Genomic DNA, 18,204 nt, shown 5'->3' with positions numbered 1-18,204 from the left:
TGGTGGTATCTGCCCACAGCTCCACAGGTCACATTAAGTGACATGGTAGAAATTAATTAATCTCTCTTATTGTTTTTGTCTAGTGAGAAAAAATGTAAAAAAAAATCTCGTCTGAATGCCACACGAGTCATTTTCCTTAGATCACACATTTGACCAACATTATTTCTTATAATCTGGGCCTTTTCACCTCTTGGGCCTAACCGTTTAATTTAGGATGGAAGTGTAATAAACCAACCAGAATGAATGAGCCAGACCTCTCTAGTCCAACCCTGATCATAACTGTCATTATTTATTGCTTAATAAACAGGGCCGGCGCTAGCCATTTGGGTGCCCTAAGCACAAATGCTTGGTGGTGCCCCCCCCCCCCCCCAACCAACCAACCAACCAACCACCACCACCACCAAAGGAATAACAACCATTCAGAATGTCTTAGTTAGGTTCTCTTTATTCCCCAAATAACTTCTAAACATAAATAATTTACATAAACAAACATGAAAAGAAATAAATTATATAAAAGATAAAATGATAAATTATAAATACCAAATACCACCACAATTACCAAAAACACAGATTTGGAACTGAACATTGTAAACGCAGAAAGTATTCAAGTATATAACCGTGTAAGTAATAATGTGCACATTTCTTCAGTAAATAATATACATAAGTACAAATAATAATAATAAAGTGCAAACTGCACAGTAGAATTTTACTTTACCATCTCTATAAAAGAGACCATTCTGCTATCCGATAGAACAATATTACAAACATTTTCACTACCATCAGTTGTCAAAGGCCCTACAGAGGCACACGCCTGCATTTCCTAGCTGCAAAATCAGCTCTCAGGTCATATGATAGTTTCTGAGCCCGGTCCCCATTGATGCTGATGACAGCCAGACCACTTAAACGTTCCTGCCCCATTGATGAGCGCAGGTACGTTTTGATTAGTTTGAGCTTTGAAAAGCTTCGCTCAGCAGAGGTAACTGTGACAGGGAGAGTCAGTGCAATACGAAGCAATCCATAGATTGGGATATGCCTCTTGAAGCCGATTGTTATGCAAAAACGTAAACGATAACATGAAAAACAAATGATACCAGAAACGGTAACGGTAACAGAAACTTCAGACGGCCCGCGGACGAGTACCGAATACGGCCCACCGGCGGTCCGTGCGGACACTATGAGCGTAAGTACATGTGGGCAGCCGGCCGCCCGGTGACCGCTAGTAACGGTCCTCACGACAAAGTTTGGGGACCCCTGATTTAAAACATTGTCTTAGCTGAGAGCGACGCGCGAGCATCATCCCGCTGTCTCTTCTTTTTTCTTTATTCCGCCCCCGACTCTTGATGCCTTTTCGAAGCCGTTTCAAAGCTGTCTGCCACATTTGAGATTTGAGGCATAATGGAACAAACCACTGGGAGGTGGGGGGAGGGGGGGCCGCACAGGAGGTTCCCCTTTTTCTCCACTAATTTGGTCTAGGGCTATTACTTTTTGACTTTGTATTGAATTTGCATATTAGCATGCTTTAGACATATTTTATTTGTTATTTATACTAGTAGCCTACTGTGATGATTTTTCACGTCCCAGATGTTTTGGTGCCCCCCCAGGCACTTGGTGCCCTACGCGCAGCGCGTGATGTGCGTGTGCGGAGCGCCGGCACTGTTAATAAACAACACATTTCCCCTCTTTCATGATATACATATAACATGATGGACAAGATGAAAATGAATCAACAAAGGTTGCAAATGAACCCTAATAATCACATGAAATAAACAGCATCAAATACACCTGTAATAACCTAGATCAGGGGTGTCAAACTCATTTTAGGTTCGGGCCAGATACTGCACAGTTCGACCGAACGCGGGCCACTGACGATCGGAGCGAAAGGCTGACGGAAGCGGGGGGGGCGAACTGACAACTTTTCACTCCGTTTATCCCTTTTGTGTGGATAAGGATTTAAAATTAGGCCTTGTCTTTTGGTTACATTTCCAGAAGAGGTTTAATTCCCTCTGCTCAGTTTTGAAACAATGATATTAAAGCAATTAAAACAGAGTTTACAACTTTCATAGTAAGGAGATATTTTTAAATCCTTTCGCATTCAGTCGGTCCTTGATTGTCTGCTTTTCCTCTTTGTTTAGTTACAGCTGCCGTATTCCCTTTTTCGCGTATAATATCCTTCACTTCCTCATACGGTTCCCTTATAATTTGCTAGTGGTCCGTGTAGGTCCGTGTACCTTTTGATCGTCTCTTTTACCGTAAAAACCAGAAAACCAAAACACTCGTTTCTCGTTTTTCGTTTCTAATCCAAAACGGTAAAACGGAAGTCGGCGGCCGTTTTCTCGTTTTTCGTTTAGAACCAAAAAACGAGACCAACTGACAACTTTTCACTCCGTTTGTCCCTTTTGTGTGTTTTTCCATGAAACGAATATACGAAGCGTAGCCGCTAAACCGGAAGTACGTAGATTTTCACTGTAAAATCCACGCAACTGTCTGCAATGACAGCGGTTACCAGGTTAACATGAGGAGAAAAGTTCATTAATGGATATAAATAAATAATCCGGGTCCGACGGAATGTGTTAGCAGCAGTAGTTGACTCGCTGCTCTTGGTTCTGATATTTATTGTCCACAGATTGTGTTGCTTCAGTGAGACGCAAAGTGAACGTGTTCGCATCTCCAACAGTATGTGGCAGAATGATGTGTATTTAAACCATAGATTTGGCTGCACGTCCAGTGCGGTCCGCCACCGGAGTGAGTGCGTACGGCCGTACAGTTCGCCCCGCCTCCGTCAGCCTTTCGCTCCGATCGTCGGTGGCCCGCGTTCGGTCGAACTGGGCAGTATCTGGCCCGAACCTAAAATGAGTTTGACACCCCTGATCTAGGTTATTACAGGTGTATTTGATGCTGTTTATTTCATGTGATTTTTAGGGTTATTTTGATTCATCTTGATATATTTATATCATGAAAGAGGGAACGTGTGTTGTTTATTAAGCAATAAATAATGACCGTTATGGTCAGGGTTAGACTAGAGAAGTCTGGATCATTAATTCTCGTTTGTTTATTACACCACACATCCGTAATTGAATGGTTAGTCCCTCGAGGTCAAAGGGCCCAGATGATAAGAAGTGTTGGTCAAATGTGTGATCTAAGGAAAATGACTCTAGAATATTTTACATTTTTCTCTCTAGACAAGAACAATAAAGAGATTAATTAATTTCTACCATGTCGCTTAATGTGACCTGTGGAGCTGTGGACAGTTACCACCGTCAGGCTAAAATTGGGTTGGGAACTATTGCAACAGACTACTTGCTTTTAAGCATATTGGACACACCACCATGACACTGTTACAGAAAATGCATTTCCCGCCAACAGTAGTCTGAGAGTAAGCTTACTCAAATGTACAATTCATTGTGATTTTAGGGTTGATTCGCCAACATTGTTGTACACATCTTGTTTTATTTAAAAACAAAACATACCTCTAATGAAGACTTTTGGTTACTTTATATTAAACATTAAGAATAATTTACCTACAAACTTATTTGTCACACTTCAATCCTGAATTCAATGTTTTAAGCCAAAGAGGTGAAAGGATGAGAAGATCTAATGTTGGACTGTGTTCCAAAGTATATTACTTCAGTTTTATTTCCGTCAGATTTGTTACTATTTAGAAAAAACTAAGCCTTAAATTATCACTGATTGCGCCCATGTTAGTTCCAACTCAAAGCCAGATTTTAGGGCAATTTTATTTCCAAGAGAAAATGATTGTAAAACATTAAATTCCTATTTCAAGGAAGAGTATCCCCAGTTACAGCGAGGCTGAATGCATGTACCAACAAGAGGTGGACTCACTAACAAGAGTGTCCTACTTTTGCACCAATAAAGCGCTCAGGACCAGGAAGCTGCAGAGATAGAATGTGCTTTACCCAGATGTTAGTGTACTCCTGGACAGTGCTCTCAATAAATTGTCACAATGTATTGATTAAATTTCCTGATTGGTGTTACAAGAAGATATTGTCAGCACTTGTTATATTTATGTCTTTCTTCTACTTGTTAGAAGGGAAAATATAGAATGTGAAACGATGCCATGACCACCATGTTTCCCTGATGACATGAGGTCAGTGTTGGGTGTCCACCACACACAGCGTTTGGCATTGAGGCCAAAAAGTTCAGTTTTGGTCTCATCTGACCAGCGTACATTCGTCCACATGTTTGCTGTGTCTCTAATGTGGCTTGTGGAAAACACCTAACAGGATTTCTCAATAGCAGCTTTTCTCTTGCCACATTTATGGTCTACATGGTTACTTGTTGTCCCGTGCACAGATTCTGTCCACCTCCGGAGTTACCATGGGACTCCTGGTTGCTTTATCAAGGACATCACAGTGTCCTCAAGATTAATGTGACCTTTGACTTTGGTGATGATAGAGGAGCTTATTTAAGTGTACAAGTAAAGAGGATACTCATTTCAAAAGTTTTCTCTCTGCCACTGGAGACAACCTGTCCAAACATTCCTTTCTTCTACAAAATTACATTCCAGTGTCACTACACTGCAAACTTATCTACATTTTGAGGGACATGTTTATTTTCTCAGTTCACAATCCCAGTTTAAGAGTTTTAAAATGTAAAACCCTCATCCCAAATAGGCTTCAGCAGACAAGTGTTATTTGGCGGGAAATAGATTTTTTATAACAGTGTTGTGTGTCAAACATGCTTAATGTAAAATATTCTAGAGTCTGAATGCCACACAAGTCATGTTCCTTAGATCACACATTTGACCATATTATTTCTTATCATCTGGGCCCTTTCACCTCTTGGGCCTAACCGTTCAATTATGGAGGGAAGTGTAATAAACAAACCAGAATATATGAACCAGACCTCTCTAGTCTAACTCTGACCATATCGGTCATTATTTATTGCTTAATAAACAACACATTTTCCCTCTTTCATGATATAAATATAACATGATGAACAAGATGAAAATGAATCAACAATGGTTATAAAATAACCCTAAAAATCACATGAAATAAACAGCATCAAATACACCTGTAATAACCTAGATCAGGGGTGTCAAACTCATTTTAGGTTCGGGCCAGATACTGCCCAGTTCGACCGAACGCGGGCCACCGACGATCGGAGCGAAAGGCTGACGGAGGCGGGGCGAACTGTACGGCCGTACGCACTCACTCCGGTGGCGGACCGCACTGGACGTGCAGCCAAATCTATGGTTTAAATACACATCATTCTGCCACATACTGTTGGAGATGCGAACACGTTCACTTTGCGTCTCACTGAAGCAACACAATCTGTGGACAATAAATATCAGAACCAAGAGCAGCGAGTCAACTACTGCTGCTAACACATCCCGTCGGACCCGGATTATTTATTTATATCCATTAATGAACTTTTCTCCTCATGTTAACCTGGTAACCGCTGTCATTGCAGACAGTTGCGTGGATTTTACTGTGAAAATCTACGTACTTCCGGTTTAGCGGCTACGCTTCGTATATTCGTTTCATGGAAAAACACACAAAAGGGATAAACGGAGTGAAAAGTTGTCAGTTGGTCTCGTTTTTTGGTTCTAAACGAAAAACGAGAAAACGGCCGCCGACTTCCGTTTTACCGTTTTGGATTAGAAACGAAAAACGAGAAACGAGTGTTTTGGTTTTCTGGTTTTTACGGTAAAAGAGACGATCAAAAGGTACACGGACCTACACGGACCACTAGCAAATTATAAGGGAACCGTATGAGGAAGTGAAGGATATTATACGCGAAAAAGGGAATACGGCAGCTGTAACTAAACAAAGAGGAAAAGCAGACAATCAAGGACCGACTGAATGCGTAAGGATTTAAAAATATCTCCTTACTATGAAAGTTGTAAACTCTGTTTTAATTGCTTTAATATCATTGTTTCAAAACTGAGCAGAGGGAATTAAACCTCTTCTGGAAATGTAACCAAAAGACAAGGCCTAATTTTAAATCCTTATCCACAATGCGAGGATACGTTTTACAACCATATACACAAATCTGTATGCTGTGTCTAATTCTAAATATCTACAACTAGAAAATGCATTTCCTGCTGAAAATGCGTTGGAATGCAGAAAGCTGAAATTAATTTCAAAAAGTTGCTTAAAGTACAGAAATGAAACAAGTTGAAATTATTCTAAACATTGCTGAAAGAATAGAAAAAGTTGAAATACATTTAAAAATGGCTAAACATTCACACACTGTAGTCACTGTACACGCCATTTTAATTGCTTTTAATGTGATTGTTTGATGTGTTGGTTTTATTGCTGTATCTGTGTTCATGTGCTAAATGCGCTGGTTTTAGTGCAAAGTCTCTTTGAGTAGCTGAACATTTTATTATTTGAATGGTCTTAATAGCTGAAAGTGTGAAGGAGTTGAAAGGTGTGCGGAGGAAATAGAAGAAGCAAAATAATTATAATAAACACTTGCATGACTGGATTCCAACAATGACTGTTCACAAACCGGACTGGACAACAAGGATCCTGGCAACAAGTCAACATAAAATATAAACACATTTTGCAGGCTGGTAAGTGCCTTAACAGAGGATGTTGCATGTGTACGGACTGTAAAGCCCTCTGAGGAAAATTTACAATCTTGTGGAAATCCTCTTTGGTGTAAGACATTCTTCTGAGGCCAGGGAAGGTAATGAAGATGTGTGCCAAGGACTTCGGACGGTACGGACGGGTTATAATCCGTCGGACCTTCTTACGGTCAGCGATATATTCTTTGAGATAAAAACTGTCCGTGAGGTAAAAGTTTCGGACCACCGATCTAAACATCTGCAATAGTAGAGTTTAAAACCGAACTGGTGAGAGCAATAGTGACAAGTGATGCATGTTAATAAAACTAAATCAGAACGCATTCAGAAACCAACGGAATAACTGTTGAACCCGTTTCGGGTCAAAGCGGCAGCTGATTTAACACATGAGGCTGCAGGATTAATCTTAGCCTGGTGTGGAGCAGGCTAGCTTCAAAGAATAAATCGCCATGGTTACTTGGCCGGGTTTAATTAGACCGGCTTTTCTGCACCCAAATCGGAGCTAAATTCCTCCAAGATAACCTGGATAGACAGGATAGAACGACTTAATCCCTTTTCCGGGTTTTGTGCAATAGCCCTCTTTTCCTGTATTTGTTTGCATCTGTGACGTATGTGGCAATACGAGCGGCCTATGACACTCCAGGAAAATAATAATCTCCAACATTAATACACACTATTGAGACACTCACACGCACACTATTGAGACACTCTCATACACACTATTGAGACACTCTCACACACACTATTGAGACACTCTCATACACACTATTGAGACACTCTCACACACACTATTGAGACACTCTCATACACACTATTAAGACACTCTCATACACACTACTGAGGCAATCTCACACACACTATTGAGACACTCTCATACACACTACTGAGGCAATCTCACACACACACTATTGAGACACTCATGCCATTTCACTAATGTGCGTGAGAGCATCTCACTATACAACGTGAGAGCATTTCACTATACATCATGAGAGCATCTCACTATACAATGTGAGAGAATCTCAGTATACAGTGTGAGAGCATCTCAGTATACAGTGTGAGAGAATCTCAGTTACACCGGAAGGCATCTCAGTTACACCGGAAGGCGGAAGCAAAGAGCGCTGATTTTGAACAGCGCAATGCGGCAATCATACGCCCTTCCCTTCATATGCCTTGAAATCCGGGCTCGCCCGTCCAAGTTTATAAAGGAATTTATCTGGATAGGTCTGTGTGTTTTTGAACAATGACAGTCCAGAATCAAATAGGAGTAACAAGGCCATTTTTAAAATGTAAGGAGTAGAAAGTAAAGATATTTGCATGAAAATGTACGGCGAAGAAGTAAAAAGTCATCTGAAAAATAACTACTCCAGTATTGAGTATAGATACCAAAAATGTCTACTGATTTCTTCTTTTTAATAAAATTAATTGACAGCCCATTTTTTCAATACATCTTTCTTCATACGCTGTTTCAGAGTAAGTGCTTTGCTAAAAGTTGAAGACTTGCCACCATGAAGACCACATCTTGTACAAGACGGGATTTCAGCATCATCTTCCTCTTTGTGATGGTTTATGCCTTGATCCTTGTGCTACATCAAATGGAAATTCTGCAAGTAACAACTTTTTTTGAAGGAAGAACATTGTTTTAATTATGTAATATTAGTTTTGTGACAGTTTTAAAATGTGTTTAAGTGTTCTTCATTGCAAATGGAATTTGATTTAAATTGTGTTTTCCCTCAATCCTGCACCTTGACTTGCTGACAGCAGCAGCTCCTGCAGTGATGAAACTAGCACTATTCTATAACTGACAAGCATAGCCACAGGAGGACTCAAGAGCACAACTCTTGAGACTGAAGTAGACTGAAGTCACAGGTTCTATTCATGAATTTAGTCAATGACAGGCAAGGTCCGGTACACAAAAATAGTTCAAGGCAGAAGTTTAAGAGGGTCAGGCAGAGCCGAAATCCAAAGAATGTAGTAAACTTTCTCAGTAAACCACTTACTAGGCGTATGAGGCATTAGGGTGCTGGCACCCATGACAGTTAGTACAAGACAAAGAACAGAGAGCACTTCCCTCATCTACACAAGGGGAGGGTGTGTCAACAAGACACAGGTGGGGAGATGTAATCAGCACACTGGGAAGGCGTGAGGGCTGGTAGTCAAGAAAGTGACATGGTGAGTGTGAAAGTTCAACTGGAATCATTGTAAAAACTGAGGTGGATAATAAAAAGTACTTAATTATTAAGTACTTTAATGATTAAAAGTATTATTATCTTTCTAAATATCCCAGAAAACATATCATGTACACTCCTGGCTTGTGTAAAAGAGAAAGCAAAACCTGTCCAAATTTTGTCCCATGGGTTAATTATTAGGAAATAGTTATTTGAATGTTTGCCTTTTTAATTTATATGGTTTGCATTTTTCAGTGCAAGTGTTTGATGTATTTTCGACCCCCTGTCAGTTTCAGCCTGAAGTCAACTCCACCATCATCATGCCAAGAGTCTCCCCTCATCATATCGTTAGTCACAGATTCTGCACCTTCCAGCCACGGTCCCCCCAGGACGCCTTGGAGGAACGCCACATCCTAGACTCCATTGCTTGGCCTGAAACTCCACTTTTACCATCTCCTAATTCCTTGGAGCAGACCACTGATCCAGCCCACAGCACCTTCACCATCCTCTCAGGGAGGAAAGGGGGGCAGTGGCATGTAGGGGACCAGCTGGAGGTTATGATACAAACCTTTGACTTCCAAGGTCGTCCCAAGAAGTCTGGGGGGGACTTCCTGACCGCCCGTCTGCACAACCGGAAGCTTGAAGCAGGTGTGGCTGGTCAAGTTGTGGATCATCTGAATGGGAGCTACTCTGCTGTGTTCTCTTTGCTCTGGGAAGGAGACGCACGTGTTGAGGTGATGCTTAAACCATGCTGTTGGATGAATTGATACATAAATTGTTTTTATTGTCATAATACATTGTTCACAAAGCCCTGTCCTTTCTAATTCCCATTCTTCCCAAGCAAACCTTTCTAGCTTGACTGACCTATATTAGACCAAATTGTTGTTGAGCTTTGATTTGACAATCACTAATCAGTGTTCAGGGGAATCATTTTCCTGAAATCATTGACTTTCGTCAATCTGGTGAAGATATAAGAAGACATAAATTGTTATAAATATGGACCCAGGTGCAAATCAACAGACTCCAGTGTTAGTAGTTCCAGTCAGATTACTTGTTAATGTAATAGTCACTAAAAAATAAGTGTTTGGGGACACAAGGCTAGTTGAAGTACCGGGGCAGCTAGACAGGGTAGTCCAAGACAGGCGGGGTCAGCAACAGGAAATCAATCCAAAAGATTGTGCTGCAAGGTCTGGCATGAATGTGGAGAACAATCAGTCAGCAAGTGAGTGAGGGGTTTAAATTCTGAAGGAAGTGAGTGTGGTAGACAGATGAGTGTGATTGAGCTAACGAGGTGAATGTGAATAGCAGCCGGACAGAATGAACTGATAGGTGGAAATGACAGGGTAGGACTGATAGCGCTGAGGCATGCTTTAACTTGGTCAAAATAATTCTGGTTCTCTTTCCAATCAGGTGATTCTGGTTCACCCTAGTGAAGCTGTAACTGTGCTAAACAGGATAAACAGAGAACAGCCTGACAGGACTCACTTCAAGAGCCTCTACCGCTCAGGCTCACTGTCTGAAACCACCGTCTGTAACGTCTGCCTGCGGCCAACCCAACAGCCTGTGTGTAACCACACTGACCTCCGATCAGGCGAACCTTGGTTCTGTTACAAGCCAAAGAACTTGAGCTGTGATACCAGGATTAACCACGTCAGGGCAGGATTCAATCATTACCTCTCAGCTGAGGAGAATAAGCTCTTTCAGAGGTGAGTGAACAGAGATATATGAAAGCTTGGAGGTTTGTGACCTCGGAGTTAATATTGACCCTACAGTAATTTAACATTTAAAAATACAAACGCTACTTCACTCTCTGGTTCCACATTTGGAAGTTTCACTATCTGTGCAAGAAGAATCATGCATTTATTCACATGTACGTGTTGTGAGCTTGCACCTATGTATCTTTCCACAGCAAATATCGCATTCTGATGCATCAAACTGCATAATACATTTGGTGTTCATTCAGGGCTGCATACTGAAAGACCTTATATCGTTCCTGTACTCATTCTGCTAATACTTTTTGTATCCTGTTTTAAACTCCCCATAACTCTCGACACTCCTTAGCAGCTCACTCTCGTTGCACTGACCAGTATGTTTGGCCAATGGCACTACCAGTATGCACGCTAATGTATCTTGCCACAACTCCGATGCTGACGCAGTCCTTGTGAACTTTATCATTTTTCGCTAAATTGTGGTGTATTACAAAACAATTTTTATATTGTGACCTCTAAATTGGTCTTGAGTTTGAATTTTTACGACAAAAAAGCCAATTTGAGTATAGATGGAGTAAGTCAATTGTCGGTTGTATTCATTTAATCCCAATACATTTATCTGAAGCGACTTACAATAATCCCACCATTTTTGAAGCTACGACAGAAAACAGTTGGGATTCTGATGAGTGTTTGTTTAGACGCAGAACGGAGTGAGTGGGCGGTGATGTAAGGTTTGACCATGTTCTGCATCTAGACAGGACCTGGCCGTTAGAAACGGATAATTTTCAGGATAGGATGATAGATCAGGCTTTTCGGTTCCACAAAGCAAGTTTGCCAAAATCACCATAACAAATTAAAAAACTTGAACCTACTCCAGCGCAGGCTCAATTGAGCTGGAGTAGCTCGCCACTCCCCCAGAAAAAAGGGCAGCACCCTTCCTCATTTAGATTAACATTTTTCGAGGAGAGATCTGTTCAGTTGGCCTTGGACATTATACATCATAAGTTGGTTAGGGAGACTCGCAGAGACATGACGCATTGTTATTAACCTGTTTTTAATAACTCCCCCAGGAACAACGGTTACATAACAAAGGTTCCTGAGCATTGCAACTAACACACAAGTTCACACAAGTAACAAGTTCTTTGAAATCAACAAAATCCATTATCACATGATGACTTCCTGTACGAGCGCTATTGATGCTGACAAGGAATTGTCACATTGGAATTAACAAGACCTTTTCGATCTGGTACAAATTAACCAGACTGTTTGAGCATGGATCAGCCTTTGAGGAACCGTATCAATTAGCTTTGTAATTTGAGTTTGCTAATTTGAACAACTTGGTTGAACCACGTACGAGGAATAGGGCCCTGATCTGGAGAGACAGCGACTCCTCCTTGTGGCAGTGGCAAGCAACGGCAAGTCTGTGACTTGCCACAGTGGTGAGCAAATATCAATGTTATGAAATGGATGCAGGCGGCCACTGGACGGGCGGAGGTTACTACGGAGAGAACCTGGTCGGGAACCAAGGGAACGAAAGAGGAAAGGGAAGGGGCTGGAAATGTAGTCACACAATAAAATAGAATAAGTGTGTAAAAAATCTTGATAAAAGCAGCATAACTCATACAATGTCGATTTTTCGAGATTTAACTTTAAATTATTTAAAATGCTTTACTTTTATTTGAGTTGTTGGACATGTTTTTTTTTTTCTTTCTTTTTCAGTGGTGTTAACCTGAAAGTCTCCATTCAAGCTACAGGACCTTCCAACGTCACTGTGTTGCCAGAAGATGGTATAGTTGTTTTTTTGTTTTTTAGTTTCGTTTCTAGGTATTGTTTGATTTTGTTTTGACTGCAATTTAATATTTTACCCATGTCATACTTTCAGGTCTTAAGAAATTTGACTTGCACACCCAGAACCACATTGGACCTTTAATGTCCTTGGACAATGAAAACAACATCTTGGTGAGGTTCCGCTGCCACGGTCCTCCTATTCATTGGCCCCCTACCCCAATCAGAGAGCTTCGTTACATTGCTAATGAGCTAGATGACTTGGACGCAGGCCCTAACACTGTCGTAGTCCTCGGCATCTGGGCTCACTTTACCACTTCCCCAATGGATATCTACATCAGGAGGCTACAGAGCATCCGTAGGGCGGTGGTGCAGCTGCTGGACACAAATCCAGGCACACTGGTCATTATCCGGACTGGAAACTCAAGAGGTTTGAGCGATCGAATTTCCCCAATGGACAGCGACTGGTATTCGCTGCAGTGTGATAAGGTGCTCAAAGCCATGTTCAAAGGACTGAACGTTCATCTGATCGATGCCTGGGAAATGACCCTGGCCCACCACCTGCCGCATGACCTCCACCCACCACCTCCCATTATTCAGAATATGATAAACTGTCTGTTGTCCTATGTATGTCCTCAAAAGCATGGTTAGATGTTTGTTTTGGGGGGTTCCTACTGTAGTTGAGCACATGATATGGTTATCTCAGAATTTCCAGAAAGTGTTGCATTTTCTTCATCAATAAATGCTCAGATCACATCACGAATTGTCCTAAAAGGCCTTTACAATCTCCAAACATGCAACATTGTTGACCCTCATCGCATGGTATTATAATCTAGAAAAGATTCACAGGCTTTATCTTCTACAAATGGTATTATTTGAATGAAATATGTTGGCGTTTAGCTATGACAAACAGCATTGTTTTTCTTTGTCTGTTGCTGTCTGATTGTTAGTAACAAGCTTCTTTATGAAAGTTAATCTGTGTCATCAGGGGTTGAAATTAAAAGGTAATTGAATTTCTAGCACTGAATATTTATGCATTGAAATAATGTATCTGAATGTTTTTCAACATTAAAATACTTCAAAAAATTCAACCTAAAAAAAATCATGGTTACAATATTCAGCCGCAAAATAAATGGTTATAATATTCAGCCCCAAAAAATTCAGCCGCAAAAAAACCACCATCATCCGGGACACTAAGGAAGAGCAATCGAGTCTAGATTCAAGATCAGGAGCCTGCGTCAAGCGAAAGGAGCGAGCACCCAAAACACCTCCGGCTTCGGATTGTAGCCATGTCCAATACTAACGGGGCTTTAACTCTTCTTCATGCCATCAGTGGGGCAACGTATGAAGAAATACATAAAAGAACATATAATGTTCACCCTGAACCAAAACGTTTGCTTGTCACTGACGTTATACAACTTTATTACAAGCATACAAATCAGCAGAACACCCTACAGGCTCGGTTGGCCGAGTGTGTAGTGCAGCCGCTTTGTCAACCCCCGATGACACAGATTTACTTCCATACTTCCTCCTCAGTTACTCCACTGAACCGTAGAAGCCCACATGTCTCCAGCCAGTCCTCTGGTCAGCCATCCTTCTCTTTTGGAAGGGAGTGAGCGTTTCACCTTTCTGGTCATGATCACCCTGGATGTAGTGCAGGAATAGAAATTAATTCAAGTCTGCGCTCCGCCGTGTACAGAAAATGTAAGCATTGCCTTTTAGTGGTCAAAATGCAGGCATGGACCTACTGCAGGAACACAATATCCGTCTCTTCCTCTTTTTCTGCTTGTAGTCCTCCAGACTGAGAAAGGCCAGTTAAAAGTAAATTATTCATCATAGGCGAGGGGCCAGAATAAGAACGGTCCAAAAAGACTTAAAGAATGGGCCCTTAACCTTCATAAAACTCCCACAAAGATGTACTTTTTTTTCTTGATTTTTACTTAAATTGTATGATGCAATATTCTTGCAGTACATGTACTTCACTTGAGTTCAAATTGGAAGAACTTTTATTGGGGAATATTTCAATTTTGTAGTATTTTACTCCGCAGTCAACTATTAACAATTAGCACCTATATGCTGATACACTAAATTAAATAATCTCTTTTAAGGCTTTTACTGTCAAGCGCAGCAGGGCAACGGGAGCAGTGGGGGTAAAGCTGATGATGCCGGAAGGAATTCCCCCCGTATGCCAGACCTTCCTATTAGATGATTAAAAGGAGGAGGAGCGAACGAACGAATCGAAGGAACGTGTTCAAAAATTGGAAGCCTGGTTGGGGACGTCTGGAAGAATTCAGCCGAACAACAACTCTCGTTCTGGGAGATTTATTTGTCAGATCACAGGTCAAGTAACAGCGCAGCGTTTGCAAAGGCAGGAGCAGTTCTGTCGGCCCGCAGGCCGGAAGAACAACTAACTAAAATCAGGAAGAACATCATGTTTTATAACCCTTGTAAGACAAAAAAGGAAAGATTTCTATTGGCCCTAAACTGGTTTTGAGGGGAAGCAGGTTCTTACCCAAAAACACAAGACCCAGTCACATACGATTGAAGGGTCTTCCAATCGTAATATAAACAAAATGACCAAAGTGTGTGTGTGTTGTATTTAGTTAGTTTAGGTACTTAGTGTGTCTCTAACTCCCTTCCTGACTCTCTCTGACCTTGCAGTCTTCAACCAAAACAGTGCAATGATTCTCTAACTTAGCAGTAAGAAAAAGCTTTTGATTATTAATCCTACTTCAGAGGCGGCTTGGTTTAGCCTATTCGGTTGTTGGATGACCAGCCCAGATGTACCATGAAGGCTGGAGGCTACAAGGATGCAGCCTAGCGACTTTGATAGACCCTACAGTGTCATTCAACATGACTTTTGTTATGGCATATTATTTTATATATATATATTTGTTATGTTACATACATACATAGATACATACATACAGAAACAATGAAAACTTTTTTGGCTTCTCTCCTTTCTCCGGTGGGGGCTTCTTGGGAGTCTCTGTTGAACCCGGCTGCTCTGGAGGATGTCGAGTTGACCCAAAAACAAATTACTGACACAATCATCAAAATTGGATAATGGTTTCAATATAACTGTTGCTGTGTACAGATGGTAGTGCCGGCTGACCTTTCCTCACCGTACGTAGGTCCACGGAGTTTAACTTGAAGTGGCTCCCACTCATTCTCATTGAAGCTTTCCTGCGAGGGGTTGAGTGCCGCTTTGGGCTCTAGTTTTAGAATTAACACAAGTAATTTGACCTTAAGGATGAGTTAGTACGTCTATTACGTCTTGCTGTCCCCTATATATGCTTGTTGCAACTATTGTTGTAAAGTTTTATTTTGTTCCCCCTCGAGGAGAGTTCCTCATTTCATTGAACCAGTCTCGTTTCTAACTGATGGACAGTGTTTGCACATGTGTAGTCAAGGACAAACGCGTACAAACTGTTAACACACTGGGTGTTTTTATTGAAGTAGACATAATAAATATAAGAACACAGAAGTCAGTCTTAGACTATTTGTCCGGTGGGGATTCATGCCAAGAGCAGGATGCACGGTCACTGTCATTATCACTTCCTGTTTGAGCTGATCGGGGTTAACATCAACCCGCGTTGTGCGTGCTAAGCAAAGTGTGCAGGAATCTCTAACTGTCCACAACAATCGGTTCCATCAGAAATTTTCATTCACTCCCAAAGACAGAAACATATCCAGGACGGGAAAGAGTGTGGGAGTCTGGGTAACCCTATAGGTGAGGCATTGTGGGTACAAGCTGCAGAGCAGTTGGAACATGATGAAAACACAGGGTGGGGGAACAGTGGTTACGGATTAATAGACATGCAGGCTTCATGAACCTTACAATGCCAGTGCTGCGGTCATGGATTCACATAAGAACACACACATGAAATTGGGACATTCAAAACAAATCATGACACCAGAGAGCAAAACTAATACAAGGAAGACAAGGTCGTTGTCCCCTGTACGTCCCTTCAAAAGTCCCCTATTGAGAGGGGGACGCGCTAAACACGGCTCATACTGAATGTACTTATGACAGTATTTACACAGATTCTCAGACAAGAATCGGTCATGCAGCAAAAATGTTTTATTGTCTGAAGAAAAATATGTTTTTAGAGAGTCTACCAAAGGAAAGGATGCAGTTTGTTTTGAAAGGAATAACACATGAACTGCCAGGACTATGTGTTTTCAATGGAATACTTTTAATACTATTAAAAATCCTGTTCTTCCCTTTTTGTCTGACAGGTCCTTTTGCATTCAAGCAATAGAGGAATTAAGTTTGAACAGCTGGTTCATAACATATTAAACAGATATCCTTTAAGGAAACAAAAAAAATTCATATCCTTTACTTTAGTATTGCCAACAAATTACATGATAGTTTAGTAGTTCTATTAATATATTTTCCTTTTTTTCTTTATTAAATTGCAGACTGTAAAAAACTCTACTCCTGCTGTTTAAAAACGTTGGAGCGTCTGTAAATACTGTTGTGCTTTCAAACGTTTGATGACTCATCCTGCACTCCAGGGCGCTGACGACAAACAATCCCAGTAAATGGAACCTTTGGCTCCAACCTCTGCTTTACAGTGACCACAAGTAGGGGTTGAGCGGTGCATTTTAACACTGACATTAGATCAAGATCCATTAGTGGTGCTCCTGACTCTACGGCATGCATTTTTATTCCAGAAGCTACTACATTCAGTCAGACAGCAACAGTTGCTCTTCAGTACACACACGCGGTCATCATCCAGTGCAGTGATCCCTCAGCCTCCTCTTTAATTCACACCCATAGGCATGCACACTAACGCTAATGCTAAAGCTAAACTAGTGTGCAGGAATGGTGGCGCTGTGGTGGCCGTTTGCAGGTGAGGAAAGTGAAAATCTCAGTTCATCTAGTCACACACATCTTCAGGTGGGCTACTTAAAGTTGAAAGAAACACCAGTGGTTCTGCCCTGTAGCCTACGTCTGTCAGCAAGCTGCCAAACAGTACTTCATTTTGCTTTCCTCTGAGCAGCCACTGTTTAGATTCATCACAGTGCATCAAAATGACCCTTGCAGGGAAAAAAGCAAATAAAACAAAAAGAGAACTACGTTATATTTAATGTTTGAGTCAATGACCTTAACCAATATATCACATAGCACATATTCATTCACGAGCACTTCCTACAAATACTCAATGAAGCACCAGATGTGTTTTTATCCTCCACTTAAAAATAGTGTTTACTGTTCCAGTAACGTTTGTTAAAATCTAAAGGTAAAAATTGATTTAGGAATTATTGAGCTTAAAATAAAGCCAATTTATTTGCAGGCTGTTTTCAGAGGAAAGTAGTGGGCTTGGCGCTGAGGGCCCAATGGCCATCAGGAAGTATGCACAGACTAACACTTTGCTAGTTTGGGTCTATTCATGGAATGTGTCAATTCGAAGCGTAACAAAAAAAAAGCAACCTATGGCTCCCCCGAAGGTAACTAACCTGGAACATATGTTATGTTCCGGAAAATGATACGCAGCAATGTATTGCGATTGGGATTTGTTGTTCCTGAAATAAAACACGAGGAAGCAGTGGGTCTAATTGAATTAAAAGAGTCTCTCAGGTCGGGGAATAATACTGCATCCAAAGCCTCTCATATGAAGCCGTGGGACTTTTTGTCTCACTTCCTCCTTCCCTGGTCATGTGTCTCATCCAGAGCCAATGGGCTAACAGTAGGAGGGTGGCAGTGGGGGAAAGATTCAGTCCTCTCCCAGGGGCTAAAGGTCGATGCCTTTGACCAGCGAGGCTTCCAGTGTGACGGGGAATTCGTGGAGCGTCTCCAGGACCCCGATGAGGGCGTTGACGCTGGTGCGGTCTCTAAGCAGGGCCGTGTCTTCGTACATCCGAGGGATCACCGGGCACTCCACCAGCAGGGGGAGCCACTGAGGGAGCAGGCGATCTCTGCACAAACAGACAGGGAGATACGGTTGAGGCCATCCAGTAGCAGCAGAAGGCCTGTGTCCCCCTCCAT

General features: G+C 41.5%; 2 protein-coding genes across 7 annotated transcripts in view; one reads left to right on the top strand and one right to left on the bottom strand.

Annotated features, from left to right (window-relative positions):
* The first annotated feature begins 5,722 nt into the window (after positions 1-5,722).
* On the top strand, positions 5,723-13,217 carry LOC119210032 (NXPE family member 3-like). Its single transcript, XM_062560425.1, has 6 exons — positions 5,723-5,826; positions 8,020-8,157; positions 9,006-9,449; positions 10,126-10,421; positions 12,144-12,211; positions 12,307-13,217. Exons 2-6 carry the CDS (start codon positions 8,056-8,058, stop codon positions 12,858-12,860), a joined length of 1,464 nt encoding a protein of 487 aa, XP_062416409.1. The 5' UTR covers positions 5,723-5,826; positions 8,020-8,055; the 3' UTR covers positions 12,861-13,217.
* A 2,419-nt stretch (positions 13,218-15,636) lies between these two features.
* Positions 15,637-18,204, bottom strand: part of LOC119210195 (DENN domain-containing protein 5B-like) — a 42,427-nt gene continuing 39,859 nt past the window's right edge. For all 6 annotated transcript variants that reach the window (XM_037459951.2, XM_037459952.2, XM_037459953.2 and 3 more), the window contains one exon: positions 15,637-18,134. In XM_037459951.2, the coding sequence (XP_037315848.1) occupies positions 17,951-18,134 (184 nt within the window). In that variant the 3' untranslated portion in view covers positions 15,637-17,950. The remainder of the gene's footprint in view (positions 18,135-18,204) is intronic.

The sequence above is a fragment of the Pungitius pungitius genome, chromosome 2 (assembly GCF_949316345.1).
Source record: "Pungitius pungitius chromosome 2, fPunPun2.1, whole genome shotgun sequence".
NCBI classification, from domain to species: domain Eukaryota; kingdom Metazoa; phylum Chordata; class Actinopteri; order Perciformes; family Gasterosteidae; genus Pungitius; species Pungitius pungitius.
This window is presented reverse-complemented; position numbering and strand designations above follow the sequence as displayed.